This window comes from Suncus etruscus, chromosome 10 (genome assembly GCF_024139225.1).
Source record: "Suncus etruscus isolate mSunEtr1 chromosome 10, mSunEtr1.pri.cur, whole genome shotgun sequence".
NCBI classification, from domain to species: domain Eukaryota; kingdom Metazoa; phylum Chordata; class Mammalia; order Eulipotyphla; family Soricidae; genus Suncus; species Suncus etruscus.
The window spans coordinates 1424367-1451905 of NC_064857.1; the positions used below are offsets into that span (position 1 = coordinate 1424367).

At 40.7% G+C, this 27539-nt stretch overlaps 1 protein-coding gene across 2 annotated transcripts in view; it reads right to left on the reverse strand.

Moving 5' to 3' along the window:
- Window positions 1-1736: 1736 nt before the first annotated feature.
- ATP6V1H (ATPase H+ transporting V1 subunit H) overlaps window positions 1737-27539 on the reverse strand; it is an 89714-nt gene continuing 63911 nt past the window's right edge. For both annotated transcript variants that reach the window (XM_049781918.1, XM_049781917.1), the window contains 3 exons: window positions 18181-18282; window positions 15253-15366; window positions 1737-2089 (listed from right to left, as the gene is read on the reverse strand). In XM_049781918.1, the coding sequence (XP_049637875.1) occupies window positions 2029-2089; window positions 15253-15366; window positions 18181-18282 (277 nt within the window). In that variant the 3' untranslated portion in view covers window positions 1737-2028. The remainder of the gene's footprint in view (window positions 2090-15252; window positions 15367-18180; window positions 18283-27539) is intronic.

A 27539-nucleotide genomic window follows, 5' to 3' on the forward strand; every position in this document is an offset into this window, starting at 1 on the left:
AATTTTTTAATCCTTACACAAAAAGTGGGTCCTGAGTTTTTTTAATCGAGAGAAAACAAAAACTAACCAGAATAAATTAGCCTTGCCACATTCACTTGATAATTTGACATAAGAAAATTGCTAAGAATAAAAAGTAATAAAAATGAATGAAAAAGTAAAATTCTGAAAGATGGGATAATATGTTTAATAAACAAGGGAGAAACAGAACTCAGGAAGATGGGATAATGGGTCCAAGAAACAAGATCTGAAGGAAGAGAGTGAACATTGAGGTAGACTGTAATCAAGTCTACTGGGTTTTTGGGTTGTTTGGTTTCTTTGGGTTTTTTTTTTTTTTTTTGGGGGGGGGCACATCATGGCTTATTCAGGGATCAATCCTGGTAGGTTCAAGGGACCATAAGGAATGTGGAGAAGTGAACCTGGGTTGGCCATGGGTAAAGAAACCAAATGTCCTATCAGCTATACTGATAGGCTCCAACTAATGTTCCAGAATCAAAGTGGACTAGAGGGGCCGGAGAGATAGCATGGGAGGGAAGGGTTTGCCTTTCATGCAGGAAGGTGGTGGTTCGAATCCTGGCAACCCATATGGTCCCCCGAGCCTGCCATGAGCGATTTCTGAGTGTAGAGCCAGGAGTAACCCCTGAGCACTGCCAGGTGTGACCCAAAACAAAACAAAACAAAACAAAACAAAAAAAACAAAAAACTAGAAAGCAATTATCAACAGAAAATATGTAAACAAACTTAGTCGTCTCAAACACAACAGGCTTGCAATACAATGAGAAGAAATCAATGGAATTTTAAATCTTCACTGGTTCCAAAAGCAAATCTCTCATACTACTACAGAAACTTCCAAACTCTTAGGCTTGACTGTTCCTTTTCAAACAGAAAGCACCTCTCCCCATTGAATCTAAGGCTACAACTGCCCCTACCCCGCATAGTAGCCCTGACCCCGTGTTGGGGTACAAGTATCACTTTGGGAAACAGCACCCAGAGCATCATGTTAACAAGTTTCATGGGGCTGAAGTGGTGGCACAGTGGTAGGGTGTTTGCCTTGCATGCATTGACCTAAGACGGACTGCAGTTCGATCCCCTGGCATCCCATATTATTTCCCCAAGCCAGGGGCGATTTCTGAGCATAAAGCCAGGAGTAACCCTTGAGCGTCATCATATGTGGCCCAAAGCCCAAAATAAATAAATGAATAAATAAATAAAATAAAAACTAATTTCAAAAATAGAAAGCTCTCTCAGTGTAGGAGACATGGTGCAGTGTGTAGGTGGGTAGGGCACTGGCCTTGCAGGCAACTGATCCAGGTTTGATCTCCAGGTTTGGTCCCCCAAGCACTGACTGCCAGGGGTGATTCCCGAGTGCAGAGCCAGGATTAACCACTGAGCATCACTGGTGTGACTCCAAAACAAACAAAAATTGATAGCTCTCCAAATATTTATAGAGGGTTTCTACATGTATGAATGGAATGATGGACATATATATCATTATAAAAATTTTTTCCTTCACTATTGGTCATCAACAAGTACAGATCCTACAACAAAACTTGGTCAGTGGCCTATAAAAAGTCCTTATAAAAAGATCAAGAGAAAATGTTGGAGATTTGGGACATTGGTAGTGGGAATGTTGCACTGGTGAAGGGGGTATTCTTTACAAGACTGAAACCCAACTACAATCCTATTTGTAATCAAGGTATTTAAATAAAGATATGAAAAAAAAGAAAAAGAAAAATGTGTGGAGTGAGAGTTTTTTAATAACACTATTCATTTCCATAGAACAATAAATACAGAAATTACAAGCAGTACCTGTCACAGTAACGTTTTCCTTAGGTAGAGAAAGCGCTTACTTTTTCATATAACTTAATGCGCAAACACTGGAAATCAGCATTTGGAGAAGCTACACAACATAAGCGAATGAGAAGGAAAAAGAGAAACTATTTGCTCGTGACCCCAACCCTTGAGAATCACACTCAAGGGCTCATCACAGGGAAAGCGGGAAAGCTGGCGATGCTGAAGTCGGGGACCAGTTCAGCTTCGGGCGGCTGCAGTCTGGGGCTGCTCCGACTGGAGCTGCTTCCCAAGATACTCCCTACAAGGAAAGAAGAGAGGCCCCAGTTAGTAGTGCAACACAGACTTTACTCTGTAAATTCAGAAAATAAACTCGGGAAATGGAGTGAGTTGGTTTTCCAAACTATCCAGAGCCGATGAGTCTCGGTGTGTTTGGCAAATGCGAGCAAGTCACACGGCACACAGAGAAGCAATTCTGCACCAAGTGTGTTGCTCTTGGGAAGTGGTTTAGATGGGAACTGGTTAGTGCTACTGCTACTTGGAGCTCAACATCTGACTGAAGTATGGTTCTCAGTGAGGGAGCTGGAGACAGACAAATGACTGGATGGGAAATTTCAGCGTCCAGACGCAGAGAGGGAGGACGGGGAGAACAGCTGACATCACTGGACACGATTTCTAGAACAACCAGAGGTGCTGGATGGTATCTGACTAATGCTTCTGATCAAGAGGTTTCCTGCTGCCACAGAGCAGTCAGTCTGTGTAGTTGACAACAGTGGTGCTCGAACTCGTTAGAGAACAATAATGGTCAGCAACTGAAAAGAAACTGAATGTGGGGGCCGGAGAGATAGCACAGCAGTAGGGTTTGTCTTGTATGTAGCTGATCCCGGATGGACCTGAGTTTGATCCCCAGCATTCCATATGGTCCCCTGAGCCTGCCAGGAGTGAGTTCTGAGTGTAGAGCCATAAGTAACCCCTGAGTGCCGCTGGGTGTGGCCCAAAAACCAAAAATTAAGAAGAAAAAAAGAAAAGAAAAAAGAAATGAATGAGCACTTCAAAAGAGCAAGCCTGTACTTGACTCTAATCACATACACCAGGGAATCCCTTTAAAGCAGCATAGAAAACTCCTTTTCCTCTTTTGTAAGGAAGGGTTTATTCAAATGATGTCCTAAAGAGGACGAGGGAAAGAAGTTTCAAACCCTCTTTAACAGGCCTGTAAGGAGAAAGCAGGCTTTTGGAGGCGAGGGCTGTACCCTGAGCGCTGTTCAAAGTGGGGATGCCAGAAGGAATGGGGCCTCGGAGCAAAGGTGTCCAACCAGGACAAGCAGCACCCATGCAGGACTGTCATTTCCTCCCACAGCCACAGCCACCAGCTGTGTCTGGGCACCTCCAAGATGAAACTCAGGTGTCACCAGCACGTGCTCTGCCCTTCTCCACAAAGGCACAGAATACGGAATGGGAAAAGGGGTCTTCCGATGCTTGCTCACCCCCTTCTATCACAGGCCGCTCTAGGGCTCTCCAAGTCATAGAGCCGAACTAAGAAGCTACGGCAGCAGGGAGACTAGTATGTGTGAGGAAGCAGTAATGCTCTCAGAGGCTTTTGGTTAACCAAGAGTTACACACATCAAGAATTCCTAGAAAATGGACAGTTTAGGGTATTCCTCGATGATCCACATACAAAGGTTTTAATCCCTGACTTGGTAGTTTGTGGTGCCATATCGATACATGAAGGCTGCAGATATGCGGCAGGGGTAGAACCGAAAGACTGCGTCAAACCTATCACACTTCTTGGTACTTGTGAAAGAAGAATAGGAGGAAGGAAGGAAGGAAGGAAGGAAGGAAGGAAGGAAGGAAGGAAGGAAGGAAGGAAGGAAGGAAGGAAGGAAGGAAGGAAGGAAGGAAGGAAGGAAGGAAGGAAGGAAGGAAGGAAGGAAGGAAGGAAGGAAGGAAGGAAGGAAGGAAGGGAGGGAGGGAGGAGGATAGGAGGGAGAGACAGAGGGAGGAAGAAAGAAAGGAAGGACAGAGAGAAGAAAGGAAGGAGGGAAGGAAAAAGGAAGGAAGGGAGGGAGGAAAGGAGGAAGGGAAGGAGGGAGGGAGGAAGGAAGAAAGGAAGGACAGAGAGAAGAAAGGAAGGAGGGAGGGAAAAAAGGAAGGGAGGGAGGGAGGAAAAGAGGAAGGGAAGGAGGGAGGGAGGAAGGAAGAAAGGAAGGACAGAGAGAAGAAAGGAAGGAGGGAGGGAAAAAAGGAAGGGAGGGAGGGAGGAAAGGAGGAAGGGAAGGAGGGAGGGAGGGATGGACCCTGAATTAAAAACTAATCTATTGTCATTTAAACAATTGGGAAAACTTATTTTTAGTCACAGTAAATTCATGGTGCCACATAATCTATACAAAGGTTGAAAGGAAAGCCATCCTATTCATTTTGGGCAGTGGAGCGCATGCATACCTGGCAGTGCTCAGGGCCTACTCCTGGCTCTGCATTCAGAAATTACTCCTGCAAGGCTCATAGAATCCTATGTGGTGCTGAGAATCAAACAGTGCTCTACCTGCTGTACTAACACTCCACCCCCTACTATCACTTTTAGACAATAAAATTCAAGAGTTCAGTTAAAGAATATGTGACTGTACAAGTCTACTGTATTTAGGGCAGGGTTGGAGTAGAATATTGAGTTTTATTTTGAGATTTTTATGCATTTTTCCTGCAAATAACAAGGAGTTCAACCTGAAATTATATATGCTCTTCAAAGTGACTTAAATTTTTTCATTTCTGAATCCTAAATTAGTTTGGAGGGAGACATAACGTGCCACTTTAAAATGGAGACACTTGAAAACCATAAGTTCAGGGCAACCTTTCACTCCACTCCCCATATCTACCCAAAAATAGTTGTCTGAAAATGACTCATTTGCTATCAACAACCTTCTTGGGAATTTGGTCAGCTCAGGAGGATTATGGCAAGTGACTGTTAGTTTTTCTAAAAATCATTCAGTCTTCTCAAAGGTTCTGCTATCCCCACTTTCCCTCTTATGTGAAATTGGAGTTTAAACTGCAAAGTTACTTCTTGGTCTCATCTTTCCCAGGATCTCTGACACACAACTTAAATTTGCTTGTTTTTCTCTTGTTGATCTTTATTATTAGAGAAATCTCAACTAAGCACTCAGAAGGAAAGGGAGAGCTGATTTTTTCCCCACACGGGATTTTGTGGAAACATTTTAAACATGGAACAAAGGCAGCGTACTTCCCTTCAGTGATAATAAGCTGCAGTGCTCAGAACCAGAAATAAGTTCTAAGGCCACTGGAGAAACTATGTGAAGCCATGTAGAGTTTTGCTCATCACAAAACCACCAGCACCAGCCTTCAAGCTTCAGAGACTTCAGGTGAAGTTCGCTTCCCCTGTGTGTTGGCAGAAGGCTGACTGATCCTAGGGGAAGTAGGAAACGTGACTGATCTCGTCACAATAGTAGATTTCCTTGCTGTCAATTTGTCTGTCCAGGTTTAAAACTATCTCACAATTCAGTTCTGGGAGGTGGTTGGGTTCGAAAACTCTGCTCATTCCTTCCAGGTCCTCCAACTCAGCAACAGGAAGCTGTGCATTATAAGCCCCTATGACCTTATGTCAGTGATGTACACAGTGATTTCTCCCCTCTTATTTCTAACCTGATTTATTGGAACTTCCTTTATGACACAAGCTAACAGAGTGCTGATCTTGGATATTCTTTGAAAAACAAACAAAACAGGAGCCAGAGCGAGAACACAGCAGTAGATTTGCGTGGTACGCAGTTGACCCAGGATTGAACAGATCTCCGTTCAATCCCCAGCATTCCATAAGGTCCCCCAAACCAGGAACGATTTCTGAGCACAGAGCCAGGAGTAACCCCTGGGCATCACTGGATGTGGCCCAAAAACAAAAAGAAAAATTTTTTAAATGAAAGAACAACACTGACCCCAAAGTAAAAAGCTCAGCAAATACCCAAAGGCAATGGAAGCTGCAAGCAGGACTTCAATAGGAAGCTTCCCAAGGCAAGAGGGTGCAAAAAAAGGGTGCTGGGACAAGGGCAGAGATGCGGGTAATATGTTGGGGGTACAGTACTGGAATATTTTATATATGAAACCCTACCATTAACAATATTAAAATTCACAGTGTCTAAAATTAAATGCACAAAAAAATAAAATAATATGGGGCCAGAGAGATAGCACAGCAGTAAGGCATTTGCTTTGCATGCAGCTGACCCGGGACAGACCCAGGTTCAATCCCCAGCATCCCATATGGTCCCCTGAGCCTGCCAGGAGCTATTTCTGAGCACAGAGTCAGGTGTAAACCCTGAGTGCCGCTGGTTGTGACCCCAAAGCCAAAAATAAATAAATAATGTGAGAAAAAAATGTTTTGTTTTAGAGACTAGGAATATAGACGAATGGGTGGAGCTCAGATCTGGCATGCACAAGGCCCAGAGGTCAGTCTGTAACTGCATTCCCCCAGTCCTGGTGGCTATAGTGGGCCCAGCACCAGCAGACCACATAACAGAATGCAGCCATGAGAGGCCCTGCGCATCAACTATGGCTAGTGAAACTTCCCCAAAAAATTGACTTTAAGAGACTGTTTTGTCATTACTTGTCAAAATATGTGATATCTGTTGTTTGTTTGGGAGTCACACATAAAAAAACAACAACAACAAAGAAACACTGGGAGGGACACTAAGAAGCACCCCATGCCACCCCAAAGCCAGGGAACAAAACTGGGGAGTAAATAGTGTTAACTTTACCTCCCATATTTGAAGCTTATGATGAAACGTTTTATTGACTTTATTGAAATAATAACAATTCACATTCTGAATCTTTTAGGAAGATATTTAACTTGGGGCTCAGGACTCAGAAGGACAATTTTTCTTTAGGAAAAAAAAGTCACTATTATTTTTACAACCCGAAGGTTAACTAAGTCACTTTCCCTTCAGCAGGGAACAGAATCATCAGCCTAGACCTTAAGTCAAGGTAGAAAATCACTCTTGCCATAAACAAAGAGCAGAAGCAGCAGTCTTGATTAAACGAAGTGGAAAAAAGGAAAGGTCGCGCAATCAGCCCACTGGGGCTGCTGTTTGTTCCCGTGTGCAGGAGAGAGTGATGGCCAGCCCAGCCGATAGATTGACCTTGCTCAAAAATGACAGGATGCCAAAGAGACAGGCGGGAGAGCTGTGCTGTTTGGGGGTGCTTCTCTCATTAACTAAGACATTCAGCAAGCTGCAGGTGTAGCAGCTGCGGGAGAGAATGAAAGATGGGAGCCAACAACTGTCCTGACTAGGAGATGAGAGATAGAGCAGAAGCTGCTCAAACTCAATTCTAACAAATAGGTTGCTAACAAAGACACGCCGTTATGTCCTGAAACAGCTGTGTGAGGCCAACATCTGGCCACGTCTGTCTCAGAGAACAGCAAGGGAGGGTGACACCAGATCTGGATTTGGGAAGAATGGAACCCCCACTCAAACCTCCCAGAAAAAGAGCTTGGGTGGTTATTTAGAAGTGGTGGACTCTGTCCTTCAAGTCTACAGAAATGAAGAGGTCACCTTCTCCCACATCTATCCCATGTGGATGTCTGAAGACTGAAGTAAAACGTGCCTAGTAAGAGCCTCAATCAAGTTCATTCTCTCTTCACTCACCGTGCCCTGTCTCTGGAATGGGATTTTATCACTACAATTCCCTCTGCTACCTTTGCAATACATTCAATAATGGAGGAAGAGAACATGCAGGACATTTCTTTGTATTGCTTTGCTGTACCCCAATACTCAAATGCAAAGTCTGGAACATAAAATGGAAATCAAGGAGGAAAAATACTTACTGGTTACAGTCCAGAAGGAAAAAATAATACGAATTGGACATACAGTAATCAACTTCTCCCCAACTCACCAACTCATTTCAATGAATATTTGGTTAAATCTGTCAAGCTGCGAGTTTTCAAAACAATGCAAGAGATATTTAGTAAGAAAATTTGTCTACAGAGCAAGTAGCAGATAATACCTATTTATCTTTTCCTAGGAAACGATTCTCAGAGCTGGGAACAATGTACGAGGTTGAGCTGTTTCAAGTTTTGCTTGCAAAAGATAATTCCAGGTGGATCGGGGTGCTTGGTCCCCTGAGCCCAGTCAGTCAGCAGTGATTCCAGAGTCAGAGCCAGAGAGAGATTCTGCTGGGCATGACCGCCAAATGGGGAAAAATAGAGGAACTCCCACTCTGACCATTAGTCTTTCCTCCTTCCATTGGTTCCTTGGCCCTTTTCCTATCTTCGGCGAGGCTATTTTAGGCCAGCAGGAACTGAGGTACAGAAAGGCCCCCTAGGGTCAGTGTGCAAAGCAGTGCATTCTCCCCGACAAAGCCTCTCCAGCCTCAGTTTCTCATGCTTGATCTGAACTTTCTCCCAAGGGAATTTATTAACCTCCTTCCTGACAAAATGCAAACATCTTCTTTTGTTTAAAAAAAATCATTTTAATATAGTCACTGAGAAATGACAAAGCTATTCATGACTGGGTTTCAGGCATGCAATGTTTCAACACAGATTCGTTGACCAGTATCCACTTCCTGCCAATAATGTCCCTCCTTTACAAGAGGCATATATATATATATATATATATATATATATATATATATATATATATATATATATGTATGTATATATATATATATGTATGTATGTATGTATGTATACAGAAATGCTTTTGCACTGTGGTTTACAGTGCTGTTGCTGATAGGCTTTCATATGAAACACTGTCACCTTTCAGCAACCTCATCATGAACACTTATCTCCATCATAAACATCATCCCTTCTCTGTCCTATTCCCCTAGGCCCCTCAATGGGCATGTTTCCTACTGAATACCAGCTCTCATTTTTTTTTTATTTCTGTCAGTCTTTTTGATTGTCTTTTCTCTGATAGACTTGATTGGCTCACAGACTACTTTAAGATAAGGACATAGATCTATCTTACAAACAACATGAATACATGCAATATCTTTGGCCTAAAATTTTAGGGAGTTAATCCAAAACTTTCTAGCTGCAGTGACCCTATTCTTGTGCTCTGGTCAGAGTAATCTCATACACCTCCATAAATTCAACCTCTGCCACTTACTTTGTTTCTTTCCTTATTTTGGCTTGGAGTTGTGCTTGAAACTTACTCTTAATACTGAGCTCAGGGATTATTTCTACAGGGGAGTGGGGAAACCATATGGGGTACCAGTGATCAAAACCTGTCTTACCCTCTACTATCTGGTCAGCCTCTCTATCATCTGCTTTAGCTATATAACCATAGCTTACGTCTTGCTGCTGAATAACAAAACTATCTTTCTGATTATCTTTAGGACCTTTCCTGGAAACAAAGGTATCAAATTTAATGTGTTCGAAGAATCAACTCACTGCTTTTTCAATCTGATTCCTAGGAGAGAAATGTTCAAGTAACTGGGGGGTGGGGTGCAGGAAGCAAGAAAATTTCCCAAGACCAGACATTCTTATCTTTTTAATGTGAAGCTTTTGATTATTGTTACAATCCTAGCTTAGGGGAAAAAGAGTCAAGCACTGTTAATGTTAATGGTGTTAATGACATAGTTACTACATCGTCAGCAGAAAGTACCCAAGACTTTTGCCCCTCCCTGCTTTTCTGCCTCACTTCTTTGTTCCCCCCCTCTGCTGGCCTGGTCATCTGAGTGCTGCAATCCAACGCCCAAGGTTTGTCTTAACCTAATAAAAATCTAATTCCCTGTTTGGTCTGTCCATGTACCATAGATGCATGAGACATTGGTTACTTGTCCCCCTTACCTATCTTGCTGAAGCACAAGCACTTTAAAGAACATACCTCAAGCCAAGCCAGGTAAGAGCAGAAAGCTCTACTGGGCAACCCAAGGCACTGAGGTTTGGGGCACAGTCAGGTTTGAGCAGAAGCACGTGGCAGGAAAGAACTACAGACTCATGAGATGAGAAGAAAGGATGTTAAAAGAAAACATGGCTGCCAGGGATTCAGTCCACTTTCTGGCTTCCAAATGTCCAGTTCTCTGAGCTGCCCTGACATGCTCGTAACAGAAATTAAAGTGTAGGTAGCTCGAGCAGGCCTCCATTCCTGCAGGTGATGAAGAACAAGAAATGAACATCTGATCGCTTCTCTGCCTTTTGGCTAAGATCAAGTGAAGAAATGACATCTGGACTTTCATGTGCCAATGGGTTCTTTCACTAGAAATGATTAAATTCAATTTTATTAAGTGAGAACATCTAGTCTCTAGTAGTTAACTTATTTCTATAATTGACTTATGTTATTTCATTTACATTACTACTTTACCATTTCTATTTAAATGTGTTACTTCTAGTGATCTATAAAAATGTCACAAGATAGCAAATAATTAACTATATAACTATTATCATTAAGGGTAGATTCCCTTCAATTTCACCAAAAGTATAGTGTAACAAAACATATATATTTACCTAAATAACTTAAACTATTCTTAGAAATAGTAAGCTATCAAAATAGAATAGGCAACATTGTATTTTAAACCTGCAGACTATGCCAAAAATCTTAGAAAATTTACTGTTGGCATCTACAAATACTACATAGCTATCCACACACAATTTTCTCATGTATGAAATTAAGACAAATATAACTCCATACGGGGGTAAGTAGCTTACTAATATTCACTAACCACAATACAAAATTACCTTATCAAATAAAGCATTGTACTCATTTATATCAGGGCATGATAAACTTTTTCCAGTTGCAAAAGGGGTTGCCTTTTTTTTGCCTGAAATGTTTTTTGAGAGGCAAAGAAGTTGGATTCACACTGTGATGCTCAGAGATCACTCAGCAGGGCTTGGGGAGCCATAGGAAGAGTTAGAAAGCAAAGTTAGGATAGGCTGCTTGAAAGATAAGTGCCTAAACTCCTGTACTACGTCTCTGATCCTAACAGACAATTTTGTGCAACATTAGTTACAGAGGTATGTAAAAAAATAAAGGAATAATAAAGAATCTAATTTTTTAAATACCCCACATATTTAAGAAGCAAGCATGCATACGATTATTGACAAATGTCTGCAGAAATCAAAACATTTTAGGTAAACTTTCTGCAAAAGATCTTTTAATGTTGGAGAACACTCGCTTTTCATGTGAAAGTCATATGAATATCAGCACCAACTTCTGCTAAAGTCGTAGGTATATTGCTTCACATAGCTTTATCATGTTTACATCTAGTATAACCCAAAAAGACTTTCAAAGAGATTTAACAGATATAATGTAACTTTCAGAAGTTATGATATTAAATCTATATTCCATTCTTCTCAAATTCTCTACCTGAGGTGAAAGTTGTGTAGTGCTTAAGAGTCAGAGGAAAAAAAGAAATGAAAATAAAATAGAATTCCTACCTTACTTCAAAAGAACTGAGCTCTGGAATCAAAATAGTCTGATTTTTTAATGCCCCCTCCTCAAGCCCCCCAAGACAACTCATATAAAATTCTGTTTGTTATATTATCTCATAAGATTTTATTTCCTGTGCACTGATACTGACTCAAAGGTATCATATATTAAAAAAATTTTTTTCAAAAAGGAATTTTTGCTATCTTCATAGTTAAAATTAGCTCAGTCAAGAAACAGAGTACCAAAAGCTAAGTTTTTTCAGTGATATTGTTGGGAAATACGAATATTTGCAGTGTTAAGGGATTTCTCTAGAGACTATTTACACGCTATGAAGAGAAAAGAATTTCTCTTCCATTAAAAGACAATCACATTAAGCATAAAATCACTGCTATATCATCAAAATAAGGCAAACGGGGGCTGGAGATAGCACAGCGGTAAAGCATTTGCCTTTCACGCTACCAATTCTGGACGAACCCGTGTTCAATCTCCAGCTTCCCAAATGGTCCCCTGTGTCTGCCAGGAGTGATTTCTGAGCACAGAGCCAGGAGCAACTCCAGCACAGCCAGGTGTGACCCCCCCAAAATAACAAAATAAATAAGCAAACAATTTCATCATAGAAAACACTGCTAAATACACAGTGCCCCTTATCTGGCTTTCTTGCCAAAAGAGCAGGGCCTGCCTCCCAGCATGATGCCACAGTGCCAGGTAGAGATTCCGGCATAGCAGACTAGGTGCAACCACCAGCACTGCATGTGTGGGATGTGCCTGGGGTGTGGGATGTGCACCCCACTCTCTGACTTCCCTTCTTCTATGACTCTCGACTCCTCTCAGTCTCAGGCAGGGGTCCTCAAACTGTGACCTGGGGACTACTATTATTCATCGGTGTGTTTTTTTTTTCAACTAGAGTCCGGCCCTCCAACAGTCTGAGAGAACTGGCCCCCTGTTTAAAAAGTATGAAGATGCCCTGGCTGAGATCATCCTTGACCCCAGGAAAAGAAGGACATGAAATCAAGGCAGGAAGGAAGTCGGTGCAGAAGGGAACTAATGAGGGGGATACTGGTCAGAGGTTGGCCATACTGGTTCTGTGGAAGAGCGGCATAGCTATAAACCCAAAGCAGGCTTGATAACACTGAAAACATGAAATCTTAGCTGCTTCCACTTGAATTCTGTAATATGGCTGTCGGGGTGGCAGGGGTGGGGGGAGGTAGAGGGACGCTGACACTGGTGGTGGAATTGGTGATAAAATATTAGATGCCTAAGATCCATTTATCAATGACTTTTAAAATCGCAGCTCTTTAATTCAATTTACATTTTTAATTTCCTGCTGCAAATTCAATTGATAAGTAACTTATCATTGCCCTTATGCCTATGTCCTTATAGAATGATTAAAATACCTTAATATAAATATCAGTAACAAAGCAGTTTTATCCATACCCTGGAGTTACTTTACATATAATATATATAAAATGAGTTATTATACTAGTTACCTACAGACAGAAGATCTAGAAAGAATAACTATCACTTATTATTCTGCTTGGAACAGAAAACTTAAAAAAGAATCTAGATGCAAATAGCAAATTCTCCTTGAGCTCCTCTACCTACAACCTTCAGTGTTTCTCCCTGGAGTCCTTTAGCTGTCCATACGCACAAGCGCTGCTGCTGAATTAGAGGCTGATTACACTTAAACTCATTCTGTGGGGAAAAACAATGACATTTTATGTTGTTAAGTGAAAAATCACAAATTGAGACTATATATTCAAGTTCTTTTGAGCAAGTTGTTTGCATATTTTCCAGTTTGCGTCTCCAAGTCCCTGGGGCCTCAAGGATCTTACAGAGGGTAGGGCATGTATGCGTCTTGTACACAGCCAATCTGGGTTCCAACAGCCAACCTGGGTTCCATGTATGCGTCTTGTACACAGCCAACCTGGGTTCCAATTCTCGGCACCACAGGCGTCTCCCCAAGTACTACCGGGAGTAATTCCAGAGTGCAGGGTCAGAAAGAAGCCTTGAGCACCGCTAGGTGTGGCCCCTCTAAAATCAGATGAAATCTCCAAGCCCAGCATTGTCGCACGCAATAGGGCGCCCTTGGAAGTCACCAGGGTGACAGGGAGGGGATGGAAGTGTAACAGTCAAGTTCAGGACAGTCTGAACAGAGCCAGTCAGTCAAGGTTCCTGCACTGATGGAATCCCAGCCCCTGAAAACTGCCGCCCATCCCCAAATGATCCAAATGCCATCTCTTCAGACATTAGGATTTGGACATGAATCATCTATATAGAAACCAACATCAAGTGGCAGGGGAGAAAGTAACACACCAATCCCTGGGAGACACTTTTGGACTCAATCCTCAACTTAAAGAGAAAAATCAGGCATTTTCACAGGGCTGGTAATGCTTCATTACAAGAGCAATAAACCCAAATTCATCTTCAAGCGATCCAGAAACAATGCTGAACTGCTTCAAATACAGGTTGGTTCTACACTTCCATATTTCAACAACTTTCATTTAGAATGTAACTTAAACTTAGCTTCGAGGAGAAAAAAAAATCCCTAAACATGTTACTTTTACTGTATCCAAACTTGGAATTGGGGGCAAAATGTGGCTCAGTAGTACAACACACACCTCCCAGGCATGAGGCTCTAGCAGGAAATTTAAAAAGAAAAACCAGGGGCCAGAGCGATAGCACAGTGGTAGGGCATTTACCTTGCACACAGCTGACCCAGGACGGACCTGAGTTCAATCCCCAGAATCCCATATGGTCCTCAGCCTGTCAAGAGCAATTTCTGAGCACAGAGCCAGGAGTAACCCCTGTGCATTGGCAGGTATGAACCAAAAATAAAAACCAAAATTATGACCAGTCTAGTAAACAGAAATGTTAGAAATAATGTACCCTCAAAAATCAGAAATTCGTTCCTTAAACTGAAGAGACAGTTCCATGAGCTAAGCTCAGTTTTTCTAAATTGAAGCTAATCACAGACATCTAAAACTATGCCATATCAATAAACCAAGTTCCTAAATTCAAGAAAAATGGTCAAAGTTAAATATTCATTCTTTTATACCTGATAATTAGAGCACAAATCCTAAAATGTTCCTCCACTAAGCAAAGGGGAAAGATTAGTATCCTATTTCACACCATCTCCTCTTTTCCATCGTAAACAAACCTTTTGTAAAAAGCCAACAGTACTGAATGTGCTAAAACAAAATCATAACTAAAAATATGTAAACAATTGCTTTCTTGCATCAAACAAGAATTAAACTTCAGCAAAACTGATTGAGAGTAAGAAAGAGAAAAATTGTATTTCCAAAAACTGCAAAAAAATCCCAAATCAAAATTCACTAGTTCCAATAACCTCAGACTCTAAAAAAAATTCTTTCTATTACAATGCATTAAAAAGACATAACACAAATCAAGAAAGAGTCATTCATTTGTGTTCACAATGCCTGTGTGTAGAGTGGCACAAAGTGAGCAATGCCAGCGATGGTCTCTACTTCTGTTGCAGACCACTCATGCAATATTGATACAAACTATTTCTGAACGGCCCTTTCTCCTGCACAGACGTGATGGAATAAAAGCCCGGTAGCTACCCTGAACTCTATCCCAAATCCCTCTCGACCTCATTACACTGTTCCTGCCCGGGCCCCAGAGACAATCACCAGTCCCCGCTTCACCCACACAACCCCTTGAGCATGCAGCAGCTATGTTAGTCAGGAGAAAGGGAGGGTCAGGAAGAACCAGGGACTCGGGGAGAACAAATCCTGCCCTACACTCCAGGGGCCCCATGTTGGGCTCCACAGGATGTATCGCCACAGGTGAGTGACCTTTTTCCACGCCCCTCTTAGGTCTAGGCCGCACCCCAACCTCTACCTGCTACAAGGCTCCCCAAACTGTCCGAGCTGAATCTGTCTCCTTCACTGGTCAAGAAAGCACCATCCTCCTTCACCTCCCTTCTGCGCCAACTCCCTCCACTTGGATTGTCCACACCCACCCACAATGCCTGAATTTTCTCATTGAAAGTACAAAAGGAAATAAAACCGAAAGCCCTCCCTCCACCACTGGTTGGCACTGATGGCAACAGTGTGCATTCAGGAGCGAGAAGGGCACATACCAGTTATGCACCATCAGCTTCTGCACCGCCAAGAGAGCGTTGTAGCGCACTTGCTGGTCCTCGTGGTGCATGTGGTTCATCACCAGCTGCTTCCCGCCAAGCTGCTCGATGACCCTGTGGGGAAGCCGCTCTGTCAAGGCCTGCGAGTGCCCACAGACAGTCACACGCTGTTTACCAGCCTGACCAGCATTTTGTAAAGGACAGTCACATCGCTAAATACCTGTGAAGCCTGCCAGTCACAGTCCTCAGCATCATCTGACAAGCACACATTGGGAGAATCGGGATATCTGTTGTATCATTCAAATCCCCCCACCCCAAAGTGTGATGGCTAGTCTCACTCATTTCTTTCTTTAACCTTTCTTTTAATTTTTTTTGGGGGGGCCACATCTGGTGACGCTCAGGGGTTACTCCTAGCTATGCACTCAGAAATCGCTGCTGGTTTGGGGATTGAACCATGGTTCGTCCTAGGCTAGCACAGGCAAGGCATATGCCCTACCAACTGCACCACCACTCCGGCCCTCTTTAATTTCTTTATTATTTTTTCTGTCTTTTTTTTTTGTTTGTTTGTTTACAAAACAGATAACAGTTTCTCAAGGATGTAATTCCAATACCACACACATCACCAATGTACCCATATTTCCCCCAAGAACCTCAACCTCCCCTTCTTCTCGCCAGGCCCTGAAATGAATTGTGGGGGAGTCAGTTTTCCTATTATGATACTTCTGGCCTTTGTTGCTACCTTGCTGTGCATTTCTAAGTCTCAAATAAGAAAAAGACCATACTGTATCCCTCTCTTTCATTCTGACTTCACTCAGTATGATCTCCTCTGCATACTGTTCCCTGAGCAACTCCAGGTATAGCCCCAAAATAAAACAAGACAAATAAAACAAAACAAACAAAAAAATAACCTCCTACAAGTGGTTAGACTTTGATCCATTTAATTCATACAAGTGAGAGACTTTGATCCATATAATTCTCTAAGATTTGATTTTTTATACATCTTTTTAAAAAAGTATTGAGGGGCCAGAGTGATAGCACAGGTATAAGGCATTTGCCTTGCATGTGGCCAACACAGGATGGACTCTGGTTCAAATCCCCGACATCCCATATAAAAAATAAACTAAAAATAAAAATAATTAAAAAAATTAAAAAGTATTGAGAAAAAGTAGAGTATAATAAAACCAACATCAGTCACTTAATGTGTGCCAGAAATTGTGCTTTAAAAAGCTTCCTTAGGGCTGGAGAGATAGTACAATGGGTAGGGTACTTGTCTTGTATAGACCATACCTAGGTTTGAAACCTGGCCCCCTATATGGTCCCCTGCCAGGAGTGATCCCAGAACCAGAGCCGGGTATAAGCCCTGAGTACCACCAGGTATGCCTCTCCCAAAAATAAACAAAAACACTCTGTCCTCAAAGCCTCTCTCTCCTTCCTTTAAAAAGCAATCTTTTAAAAGAAGGAATAACTGGGTAAGGAAATGTAGTTAAAAGCGGGATTTCTAGGGGCCGAAGCAGTGGCGCAAGCAGTAGGGCATTTGCCTTGCACGTGCTAACCTAGAACGGACTGCAGTTTAATCCTCCAGAGTCCTATATGGTCCCCCCAGCTAGGAGCAATTTCTGAGTGCATAGCCAGGAGTAACCCCTGAAAACCACCAGGTGTGGCACAAAAAGCAAACAAACAAAAAAAGTGAATTATCAACAATTCAAACTAAAGCACCCTTCATTCCTGTTTTTGCAATCAACATGAAACAGGACATTGTTCCATTTTTTTTGGGGGGGGGGGGCCATACCCAGAGACACTCAAGGATTACTCCTGGCTATGTGCTCAAAAATTGCTTCTGGCTTGGGGGACCATATACGACCCCAGGGATCCAACCGAGGTCTTCCTGGCTAAGCAGCATGAAAGGCAAAAGCTCTACTATTGAGCTATTACTCCAGCCCCCCAATGTTCTCTCCTTCAACAAAAATGCTGGCATCTTGATTTCTTATCTGCTCTCCCCATCAAAACAGGCAACTATCGCCAAAGAGTTTTTAAACAATTTTTTGTTTTGTTTTGTTTTTGGGCCACACCCAGCGGTGCTCAGGGGTTACTCCTGGCTGTCTGCTCAGAAATAGCTCCTGGCAGGCACGGGGGACCATATGGGACACTGGGATTAGAACCAACCACCTTAGGTCCTGGATCGGCTGCTTGCAAGGCAAACGCTGCTGTGCTATCTCTCCGGGCCCATTTTAAACAATTTTTTAAATTCTGAGAACAGTACCACTTTCTCTAAAAGCCTTCCTGACTCCTCCCACAGAAAAGGTCTCTTCCAGATTATGTTTCATCTTATTGGTCCCTGCCCCACCCTGGGTAATACCCAGAGGTGCTCAGGTCTTACTCCTGGCTCTGTGCTCATGAATCACTCCTGGCAGTGCTTGGGGGAGCCTCTGCAGTGCCTGGGCTTGAATCAGGGTTGCCACATGTAAGGGCCAGTGCCTTACCCTCTGTACTATCTCTTCGATCTTCTTTCCAAGAAATAATATAGAGAATTCACATTACTGTCCATCACTGTAACTTCTTAACTGGTATTAAATTTCCTTTTCTACTTTGAGCCTACTATGTTCAAATAAAAATGTCTAAATTCTGTAACCTCAGATATGAATCATTCGATAAACAATGGTCACAAAATGACTACTGAATTAAATCATATAAGCAAACAAAAATCCAGATGTGGAATTCCTAACGTGATCTTTATTAGCAAGTATTTAGTAAGCTGACATTTTTGTACCCATTTAAATGACATTTGACAGAATTCCAAGTATTATGGTGATATTAATTCATTCCACATGGTTCTCTGCTAAACTAGTCTACTTTGGGAACATATCTAAGTTCAGACTCTATCTCAACTGCTCTAAAAAGCCCAAACAGGCTCAACAGCTACGCTCTTACCGTTTGCCTCGTGGGTAATGACGCACATATTCGCCAACATCATGAGCAGCAACAGCCAAGACTTGGGGATCATCTGACAACTCCAAGATTTTTGTCAAAATTCTGAAATTAATCCAAAGAGATTCATTTATCATTCTTCCATATAGCACAACAATGTGCAGATACAATTCAAATATCTTCTGTTATATGAAGTATATATAAATAAAAGTCTCCATTTATGCAAATAGAACATTACTTTCAGATCCACATATTTGCCATTCACAAATCCCAATTAGAGGCTTTCCCCCCTGCTTGCTCAAGAAAGACAAGTAAGAAATAGATGCTGGCCTGATATCAACCAGGACCCACCCAGCTGCTGGTGTCACCTCCAATCTCTTCCCACAAGCTCAGTCCAACATCCATCCTGACACCCACCTGGCTGTTGTCCCATCTCAGGTCACTTTCTTAAGGAATGGGGAACCTGAAATTCCATCACTCCAACCCATTACATGCAAAGAACAATGGGTAACTATGGAGGAAAATAACATTGGGATACAGAGAGAAACCTAGATAAAATTTCAAGTCCGCCCAAATGCTTGAGTCTTGTAGATGAGGACCTAAAATAAACACTTAATGCTTTAGCAACAGTAATCAAGAAGGTGCTACCTTGTGAAATTAAACAATCTATACATGAACAATGCAACCAATTTAAAGAAAAACACATTCAGAAGATGAGAGAATCCATACAAATGGAAGTAAAAAATCTAAAGAGCAGGTTAACAAGCCATAGTAGCAGAATTACACAACTGGAGACCTTATAGATGAACTTGAAGACAAATTACAAGCCAGCATTGATAAAGAACTCAAAAGAGAAAGCAGAAACAAAATGATGAAAGAAAATGTAAGGTACTTAATGAATAAAGACAAGATAAATAATCTCTGAATTAGAGGAATACCAGAAGGGGAGGAAAAAGGGAAAGGGGAAGAACAACTAATGAGACATAATAGCAAAGAACTTCCACATTCTCTGAAAAGAGGCTGCTGTACAAATCCAGGAGGCTAAAAGAGTGCCAAACAAAACAGACCCTAACAGAACACCAAGACATATAGTAATCTAAATGGCAGAGAGAGTGAGAGAGAGAGAGAGAGAGAGAGAGAGAGAGAGAGAGAGAGAGAGAGAGAGAGAGAGAGAGAGAGAGAGAAAGACTATTTAAAGTAATAGGGAGAAGAAAACCCTTAGGTATAAAGAAAAGAACATAAGAATCAAAACAGGGGCCAGAGTGATAACACAGCAGTAGGACATTTGCCTTGAATGCAGCCAACCCAGGATAGACTCAGGTTCAATCCCCAGCATCCAATATGGTCTTGGGAAAAAATTATTTAAAATCTCAGATAAGGGGCTGGAGTGGTGGCACAAGCAGTACGGTGTCTGTCTTGCCCAAGCTAGCCTAGGACGGACTGTAGTTCAATCCCCTGGCATCCCAAATGGTCCCCCGAGCCAGGAGCTATTTCTGAGCGCATAGCCAGGAGTAAACCCTGAAAGTCACCAGTGTGGTCAAAAAAAAAAAACAAAAAACAAAAAAAACACCTCAACATAGACACAGGATCAGAGTAAAAGTGTAGAAAACAATTATACAAGCTACTGGGGGGGAGGTCTGGGAGAGCCATACTTATATCAAACTCAATTGCATTCAACTAAAAAAAAAAAATTGAGACAAGATTAACACTACTTATTGATCAGGGGAACAATAGACCAAGAAGTACTAACTCTGATCAACATATATGTATCAAATGTAGAGTCAGCAAAGTACGTAAGGCTTTTGCTCACAAACCTCGAGAAACATGGATGGTAACATGATAACAGTGAGAGATTTTGACATGCCACTCTTGCCACTGGATAGATCCACTATACAGAATATTAGCAAGAACATAAGAACCCTAAATGAGAAACTAAAAGAGCTGAGACTAATATATCTGTACAGGACCTTTCATTCTCAAAAAGCTTAATATATATTCTTCTCAAGTACACATGGAGCATTCTCTTAAGAAAGAGCACATTTTAGGGCACAAAAATTCACAAACATAAGAATTATATAAAGCATCATACCAAATCACAATGCCACAGAGATCAAGATTGATTGAAAAAAATATGGAGACATCTAACACCTGGAGACTAAACAACATTCTTCTCAACAATAGCTGAATCAAAGAGAAAATCAAGGAAAAAATAAGAAATAAAGAGATCCCTTAAGACCAATGATAATGAAGAAACAGATTACCAAATCTATGGGACACAACAAAAGCAATAATTAGGGGGAAACTGATAGCAATACAGACATAAATAAGGAAATAAGAAAAAGAACAAAATCAACAACCTAAAGACACAACTTAAATGTCTGAGAAACCAATAACAAAGGAACCCAAACAAATACAATCAGAAGAAAAAAAAAAAAAAAACAGAGCAAGAAACCAACAATATAGAAACAAGAATAACAATACAAAGAATTGATGAAATCAGGAGTTGTTTATTTCTTTTGAAAGAATAAATAAGAGACTATTGGCAAGACTCACAAGGATAAAGGGGGTGAATGCTTAAATAAATAAGATTAGAAAGAAAAGGGGAGAAATTATAACAATTCCCCCAGAAATCCAAGACATCATACGATCTAATTATGAACAACTTACTCTGTTACGCTATAGAATCTAGTAGAAAAGAAAATATTTCTGAAAACATATGATCTCTGAAAATTGAATAATGAGAAAGTAGAAAGCCTAACCTGGCCAATAAAAAGTGAGGAAATTAAAAAAATAATTAAGACTCTCCAAGAATAAACATCCAAGACAAGACGGGTTTGCAGGTGAGTTTTATCAAACATTCAGAGAAGAGCTACTACCATTGATCCTTAGACTCTTCAAAATATCAGAGACTGAAAACTCCCTCTACTACTTTAAATGAAACTAACATTATGTTCAAGCCCATCCCATACACAAAAGTCAATTCAAAGTGGTTTAAAAAAACTTGAGATTAGACTCAAATCCAAAAAGTTCATTGAGAAAAACATAGGCAGAAGACTCCAAGGCTTAGACCTCAAAAAAGCCTTTGATGATAGGATTCCAGTGGTAAGGGGGCTACGGTATCAAATGTGAATAAATGGGATTACATCATACTAAAAGTTTCTGCATGACAAAAGAAACATGGGCTAAAATTAGAAGAAAGCTAACTGAATGGGAGAAAATTTTGCATTTAACACAAAAATAAAAGTTTGACATCTAGGATATTCAAAGTGCTAACAAAGAATAATAACAAAAATAAATGTTACTTAATATAAAACTCCATAGTTGCTAATTATAATTTGAAAATATGTATTGACAATTCTTTTTTAGGAGAATATTAATTTAGCTTTTAATTAAGCTGAAATCAAGATGGAACTGTACAGGGACAGAGCACATCCATCTCTTCCTCCTCTTCTTCCAGCTCATACAAAGGACCTGAACATATACTTTACAAATAGTGAAACCACTAGAAGAATACTGGTCAGACCACACTCAATAAGTACTTGTTGAAAGAAATAAAACTAATCAATGTTTTAGCATAAACTGGTGAATCCAGCAAGCACAAAAATTTTGTTTGGGGAAGCCACAGCAACAGTACAGTGGCTAGGGTGTTTGCCTTTCACATAGCCAAACTAGGTTTGATTTCTGAATACAGTGCCAGGAATAATGCCTGAGTACCATCAGGTGAGGCCCCCAAAGCAAAAGCAAAACAAAATAAAAATCTGCCATTCTAGACAGCTGCTTACAATTAATTCCTAGAAAGCACTTGACTGGGCAATGGTCCCTCAGTCTGACTAACAAGGTCTCCTTGCCTTGCATCATCTCAGCCTGTCATGACTAAACTCTATAAACACCAGGCAACATCGATAAAATGTCTTGTCAATCTATGGATCATTCCATTATGGAGTACTAACACAATTATCTTCTAGACTAACTGGAAATAGATACTTCCAATGAACCAAGAAAAAAATGAGCATTCATGATACACAAACAGACCTCAAACTAAGTATGTTCCTAGTACACTTTAATAGGAAATGAAATTGGGGCCCATGGGGTAGCGCAGTGGTACGGCTTTGCTTGCATGTGGCTGGCCCAGGATGGACATGGATTCGATCCCCAACAATCCATATGGTCCCCCGAGTCTGTCAGGAGTGATTTCTGAGCACAGAGCCAGCAGTAACACCAGATTACCAATGGGTGTGGCCCCCAAAACAAAACAAACAATAAAAAAAAAGGAAATGAAATTAAAAGAAGCTACACAGTTCACCTCAGGACACAACTGGCACCAACACCAACATTAATATGGGTACCTGCTGACCAGAGCCCTCCTGCTGACCACAGCCCACACACTGTCCACAGCCTATACAAAGCACAGTAGCACCAGAAGGCATTTCACACACTCAGTCAGGTAACGGCCTACTCAGCTTGGCACTTCATCTCCCGAACATTCGTTCTTCTAAATTTCAAACTACATTCTTCTTACAAGGTAAACTTGAACCTTATTATCAAATCAAGTTCAATTCAACTTAAATATTTAATAATTTTGAGTACAAATTCTGTCCCTTTACCATTTTGAAACTTTATCAAAGTAGTATTGCATGAAATTTCAAAATAGGATGAATGGAAGATTCCATCCACGCATGAGAGAATATCTATTCTTAACAACTGAAGCTCTCCTGAGTTCCCTCTTTGTAATTCAAGCCTGGAAAGAATAAGTAGGTGTTCTTTTTATGACTGAAACCCAATGACAATCATGCATGTAATCATGGTGATTAAATAAAGACAAAAAATAGAAAAAAAGAAGATAGGGTCAGGGCACTCACCTACAATGGCCCTTGAGGAGGCATTGGAGATGTAAATCATTGTCCTTTTTCCAAGAGCCAGGGGTCTGAACAGGAGGGGCAGAAATGCTGTCCCCAGACTAGCTGAGCATACATAAGGCCATCTTTGCTTCTCTGCTCTGAAAAAAGCACAAGGGCCTCCTGCTTCCTCTCCGTGGAGAGCTGCATGGGAATCAGCTCTGAGCCGCTTCGCAGGTCATTCCAAATTTAACAAGTTTGCAATGCTTCTTCGTTTTTTTTTTTTCCTTTTTGTTTTTTGGGCCACACCCGGTGACACTTCAGGGGTTACTCCTGGCTATGTGCTCAAAACTCGCTCCTGGCTTGGGGGACCATATGGGACACCGGGGATCGAACCACGGTCTGTCCTGGGTTAGTGCATGCAAGGCAAACGCCCTACTGCTTGCACCACCACTCCGGTCCCTTGTAATACTTCTTTCCTCACCGACTTTTGAAAGTTAGAGTTTTCAGAAAATAACCTTCTAGGTCTTTGAGTTCCCTAGGATTTGTCCCTGAGTGCAAAGCTAGGAGAAAGCCCTGAACACTATTGGGTATGGCCCAAAAATCAGTTTTAAAAAAGGAAAAAAATAAAGAGACCGTTGTAATGTTGAATTTTCTGGAAAAAGGTAGTGTTTTTTTTTTAATAATATCTTTATTTACGCACCATGATTACAAACATGTTCAAGTTGGGTTTCACTCATAAAAAAGACACACCTTTCACCAGTGTTTTGAAATATAAGAAGAGATACAGATTAATAATTAAGAGAAAAACAAAAACTCAAGGAACAAACAAAAGTTCCCCCATGATCTATCTCACATGATTTTACTGCTTTTAAATGTTAAATTTTTTGTTTGTTTTTGTGTCTGGCAACACACAGTGAGGCTGAGGGCTGATTCCCGGCACTGTACTTCAGAGTCACTCCTGGTGTGCATGGGGGACCCTACAGAGTTCCAGGAATGAAACCAGGGTCAGATGTTTGAAAGGCAAACTCCTTACCTGCTAGCCGCAGGCCCCTTTACTATTATATTTTATTATCATGTAATTACTGTTTTAGCCCCAAGTGCTCTAATCTTTATTTCCACACGAACCTATTTTTTCAAAGTTCTAACAGTATTTTATTTGTTCTAACAAGTCATCACAATGATTATTACTGGTAAATTATGTACAAAACTTTAAACTGAAACTGTGAATAAGAACAAATATAATGCATCATTTACTAGAATACTAATGTAACTCCATTTTGAATTTGAGTAGGTACCACCATTTCTTTTCTAGCCAACCTCAGAGACAGCATGCACATGCAGACTAACTCTGAGGCTATTATTTATTGTTCTCTTGGTCCCACTCAAGTATCTGACAGAATCTCAGCTTGTGGTCAATGTGCTAATAGAGATCCGTGAATTGTGATTGACAGACTTCACTGCAGAGTTAACAACCGTTTTCAGAGATGACTTGGAAAGAGCTCCGCACAGCTATTCTTCCTTTGATCTGATTCTTTGGAACATTTTTATTGATGATTGGGACAGACATACAAAGTGCATAACACAAAGATACTTTATTGTTGCTAAAGACAGGTCAGTGGGCTAAGTAGCTCTGAAGGAGAACTAGTAAGATCATTTGTCCACTAAATATACAGTTCCTGTGATTCCATCTAATTTTCACATACTCTGAGCCAAAGCTTTTCACTGTGAATGGAAAGCTTATTACATAATATAAAATTCAAGGACTGGAGCAATAGTACAGCAAGTATGGGGTTTGTTTTCCACATGACTAACCTAGGTTTGATCCCCAACACCCCATATTGTTGCCCAAGCACTACCTGAGAGCAAGCCAGGAGTAACATTTGAGCAAAGAACAAAATAAATAAAATTAATAAATAAATAAAAAATAAAATAAAATTCAAATGCTATAATGCCTTTGTTTCTGATCTTTAAAAAAAAATCAAGAACCACATAAAGGTCTGAAATAAAACCACTGGAAAAAAATCCTAAAGCTTAAAACCTAAGGTCAGAAACTAGAACATGCTTTTAAGCATGTGATAATAAAAATATATATGATCCCTTACTAAGAGGCCAAATTTATAAAAAGTTCCCATTAGGTGTTAGCAAGGTAGTAGAGCAGGTAAGGCATTTGCCTTGCACCAACCAATCTAGATCTGAACTTTAGCATCCCATATGGTCCCCTGTGAACCATATTGGAGTGTTTCCTGAGTGAGTGCCAGGAATAATTCCTAAGCAGTGCCAGGCATGACCCAACAAAGAAAAAAAGAAGAAAAGTTCCCCTCCATTCTAGTTGACTCCCTTAAACTAGGTTTAAAGAATATCGCAGAGGTTGGAGAGGAAGTATGGGCTAAGGCACTCGCCCATTATTTGGAGTATTCTTTTCAGTAACTCACACCACATACATCTCTCCTGCAGCACCACAGAGATCAACCAACAAAGTAGTCCCTAAAAAATACCACAAGTGGCTCAAAAACACCCTCAAAATATGTATATAATACAATGCATGTATTGTATATTCATAATTTAAGTTCCTTTGGCTACTGCTGTTAAAATTTTCAAGTAGTAAAAATGTTAACATCACAAAAAATGCTTAAAATTTCATCTAATTTTCCCCCCACTACCTACTCTCTATGATCCTGCCAAGATTCACCAGACACTGCCTCTGACTTGCCTGATTTTATTCAAAGAAGAAGCCTGCAACTAGGTTTGAAGCCCACCTGCCGTGATTCTGCTTCCCATCACAACAGCAGCAGCAAAGGGGAGACAGGGGGAGGAATATGAACTTCTTTATAGCAGCACATGGGAAAAAACCCTAAACAACAGAGATAGACTGCAAACACCACTCCCCAGTACAATGTATATAAATATATAAATAAAACCTATATATCTTCTCTGCTCTTCCCAGACATCTCACTAACATGACTAGTGTAAAGAGAATTCTTTTTTCTTTTTAAAGCATAAACCCACGAGGGAAGAAGAGATGGGAAATCGAGCAGCACTGGCCAATCTGAAGTGAGAAATCAGAGAACAGATGCTCAATTATTTTGAGAAACCAAAGGCAAGGCTGATGGTGAGGGAGACTGAATGGCAACTATTTCTATCACTGTTTCTATACTCAAACTACAGCAGCTCAGTAAGACAACAGTGGTAAGATGGCCAGAAACAAGGCACTGATAGAACATGCTTTACTTTACAGGCCTTGTCTGGATCAGACCATGTAGCCCCATTTCCAAGTGACTAGGCCCTCCAAGACCTAAGAACAGTTTCTCTACACATCCCACAGCTGTGCCAAATGAGTCTCCTAAAACTATCAAAAAGATAAAGTCAGAGTGATTGAAGTCAACTAAGTTAAAAATTTGGTCCCTTAGCCACTCCAACATTTTAAGTGCTCTGTAGCTATTGATTACTATTGTAGTGAAAAGAACACATATACTTCTACTATCACACACAAAAAAAGACTTTCTGAGACAGACAGCAACTAAAGGCACAACCAACAGTAATGCCAAAAAGGTCAAGTGGAATAATTCTAACTAAAGATATAAAGTCCTGGACTGGAGATACCATTTAGCAGGTAAGGCACTCGCCCAGGTTCAATGCCCTGTATGGATTAAGGTTCTCTGAACACCTCCATGAATAATCCCTTAGCAAAAACCCCATGTAAGCTCTAACCACAGCCAAATGTAGCCCATAAACCAAACATTAATAAATAAAAATTAATATCTTAATAATATTTTATTCAAAGAAGAACCCTGCAACTAGGTGTGCAGCCCACCTGCCGTGATTCTGCTCCATTAAATTCTCTAAAGAAAAGGATATACCACATTTATGGGTTGAAGAGCTCCCAAACTACTGTGCCTTAGATCAAGCTATAGCGTCAAACCTTAACTAAAATCTGTCTATAACTATTTAGCTAGCTAACAAGAATATATTAATTCAAATTATAGACATTTTTCTCACCTCGGAGGGAAAAATATTTGAAATGATCACTCTATTAACTAATAAGATATAAAAAGTACAACTACAAATACAGTTTAATATTGGAGCAAAATAAGCAAATAAATGATAGAACAGAATAAAGAGTTCAGAAAGATGCCTGCATAATAGAGATTCTCAGCAGGATAATTAGGGAGAAAGGTATGAGAGATCAGGGAAGAAAAAAGGAGAGAAAATAAAAAGCAAAGGCATTCAGATTGTGAGGAGTAAAATCATATTCACAGATGACAACAATTTTATATACAAAATTGTAAAGAATCTATACAAAAGATATTAAAATTAAAATAATTTTTTTGGTTTTGGGGCCACATATGATGATGCTTTGGAGTTACTTCTGGATATGCGCTAAGAAATCACTCCTGGCTTTGGGGGACTCTATGGAATGCCAGGGATCGATCCAGGTTCATCCTGGATCGGCCGCATGCAAGGTTTTGCACTACTGCTATTGCTCCGGCCCCAATATAAAAATTAATTTTACAAACAACTTGAAAG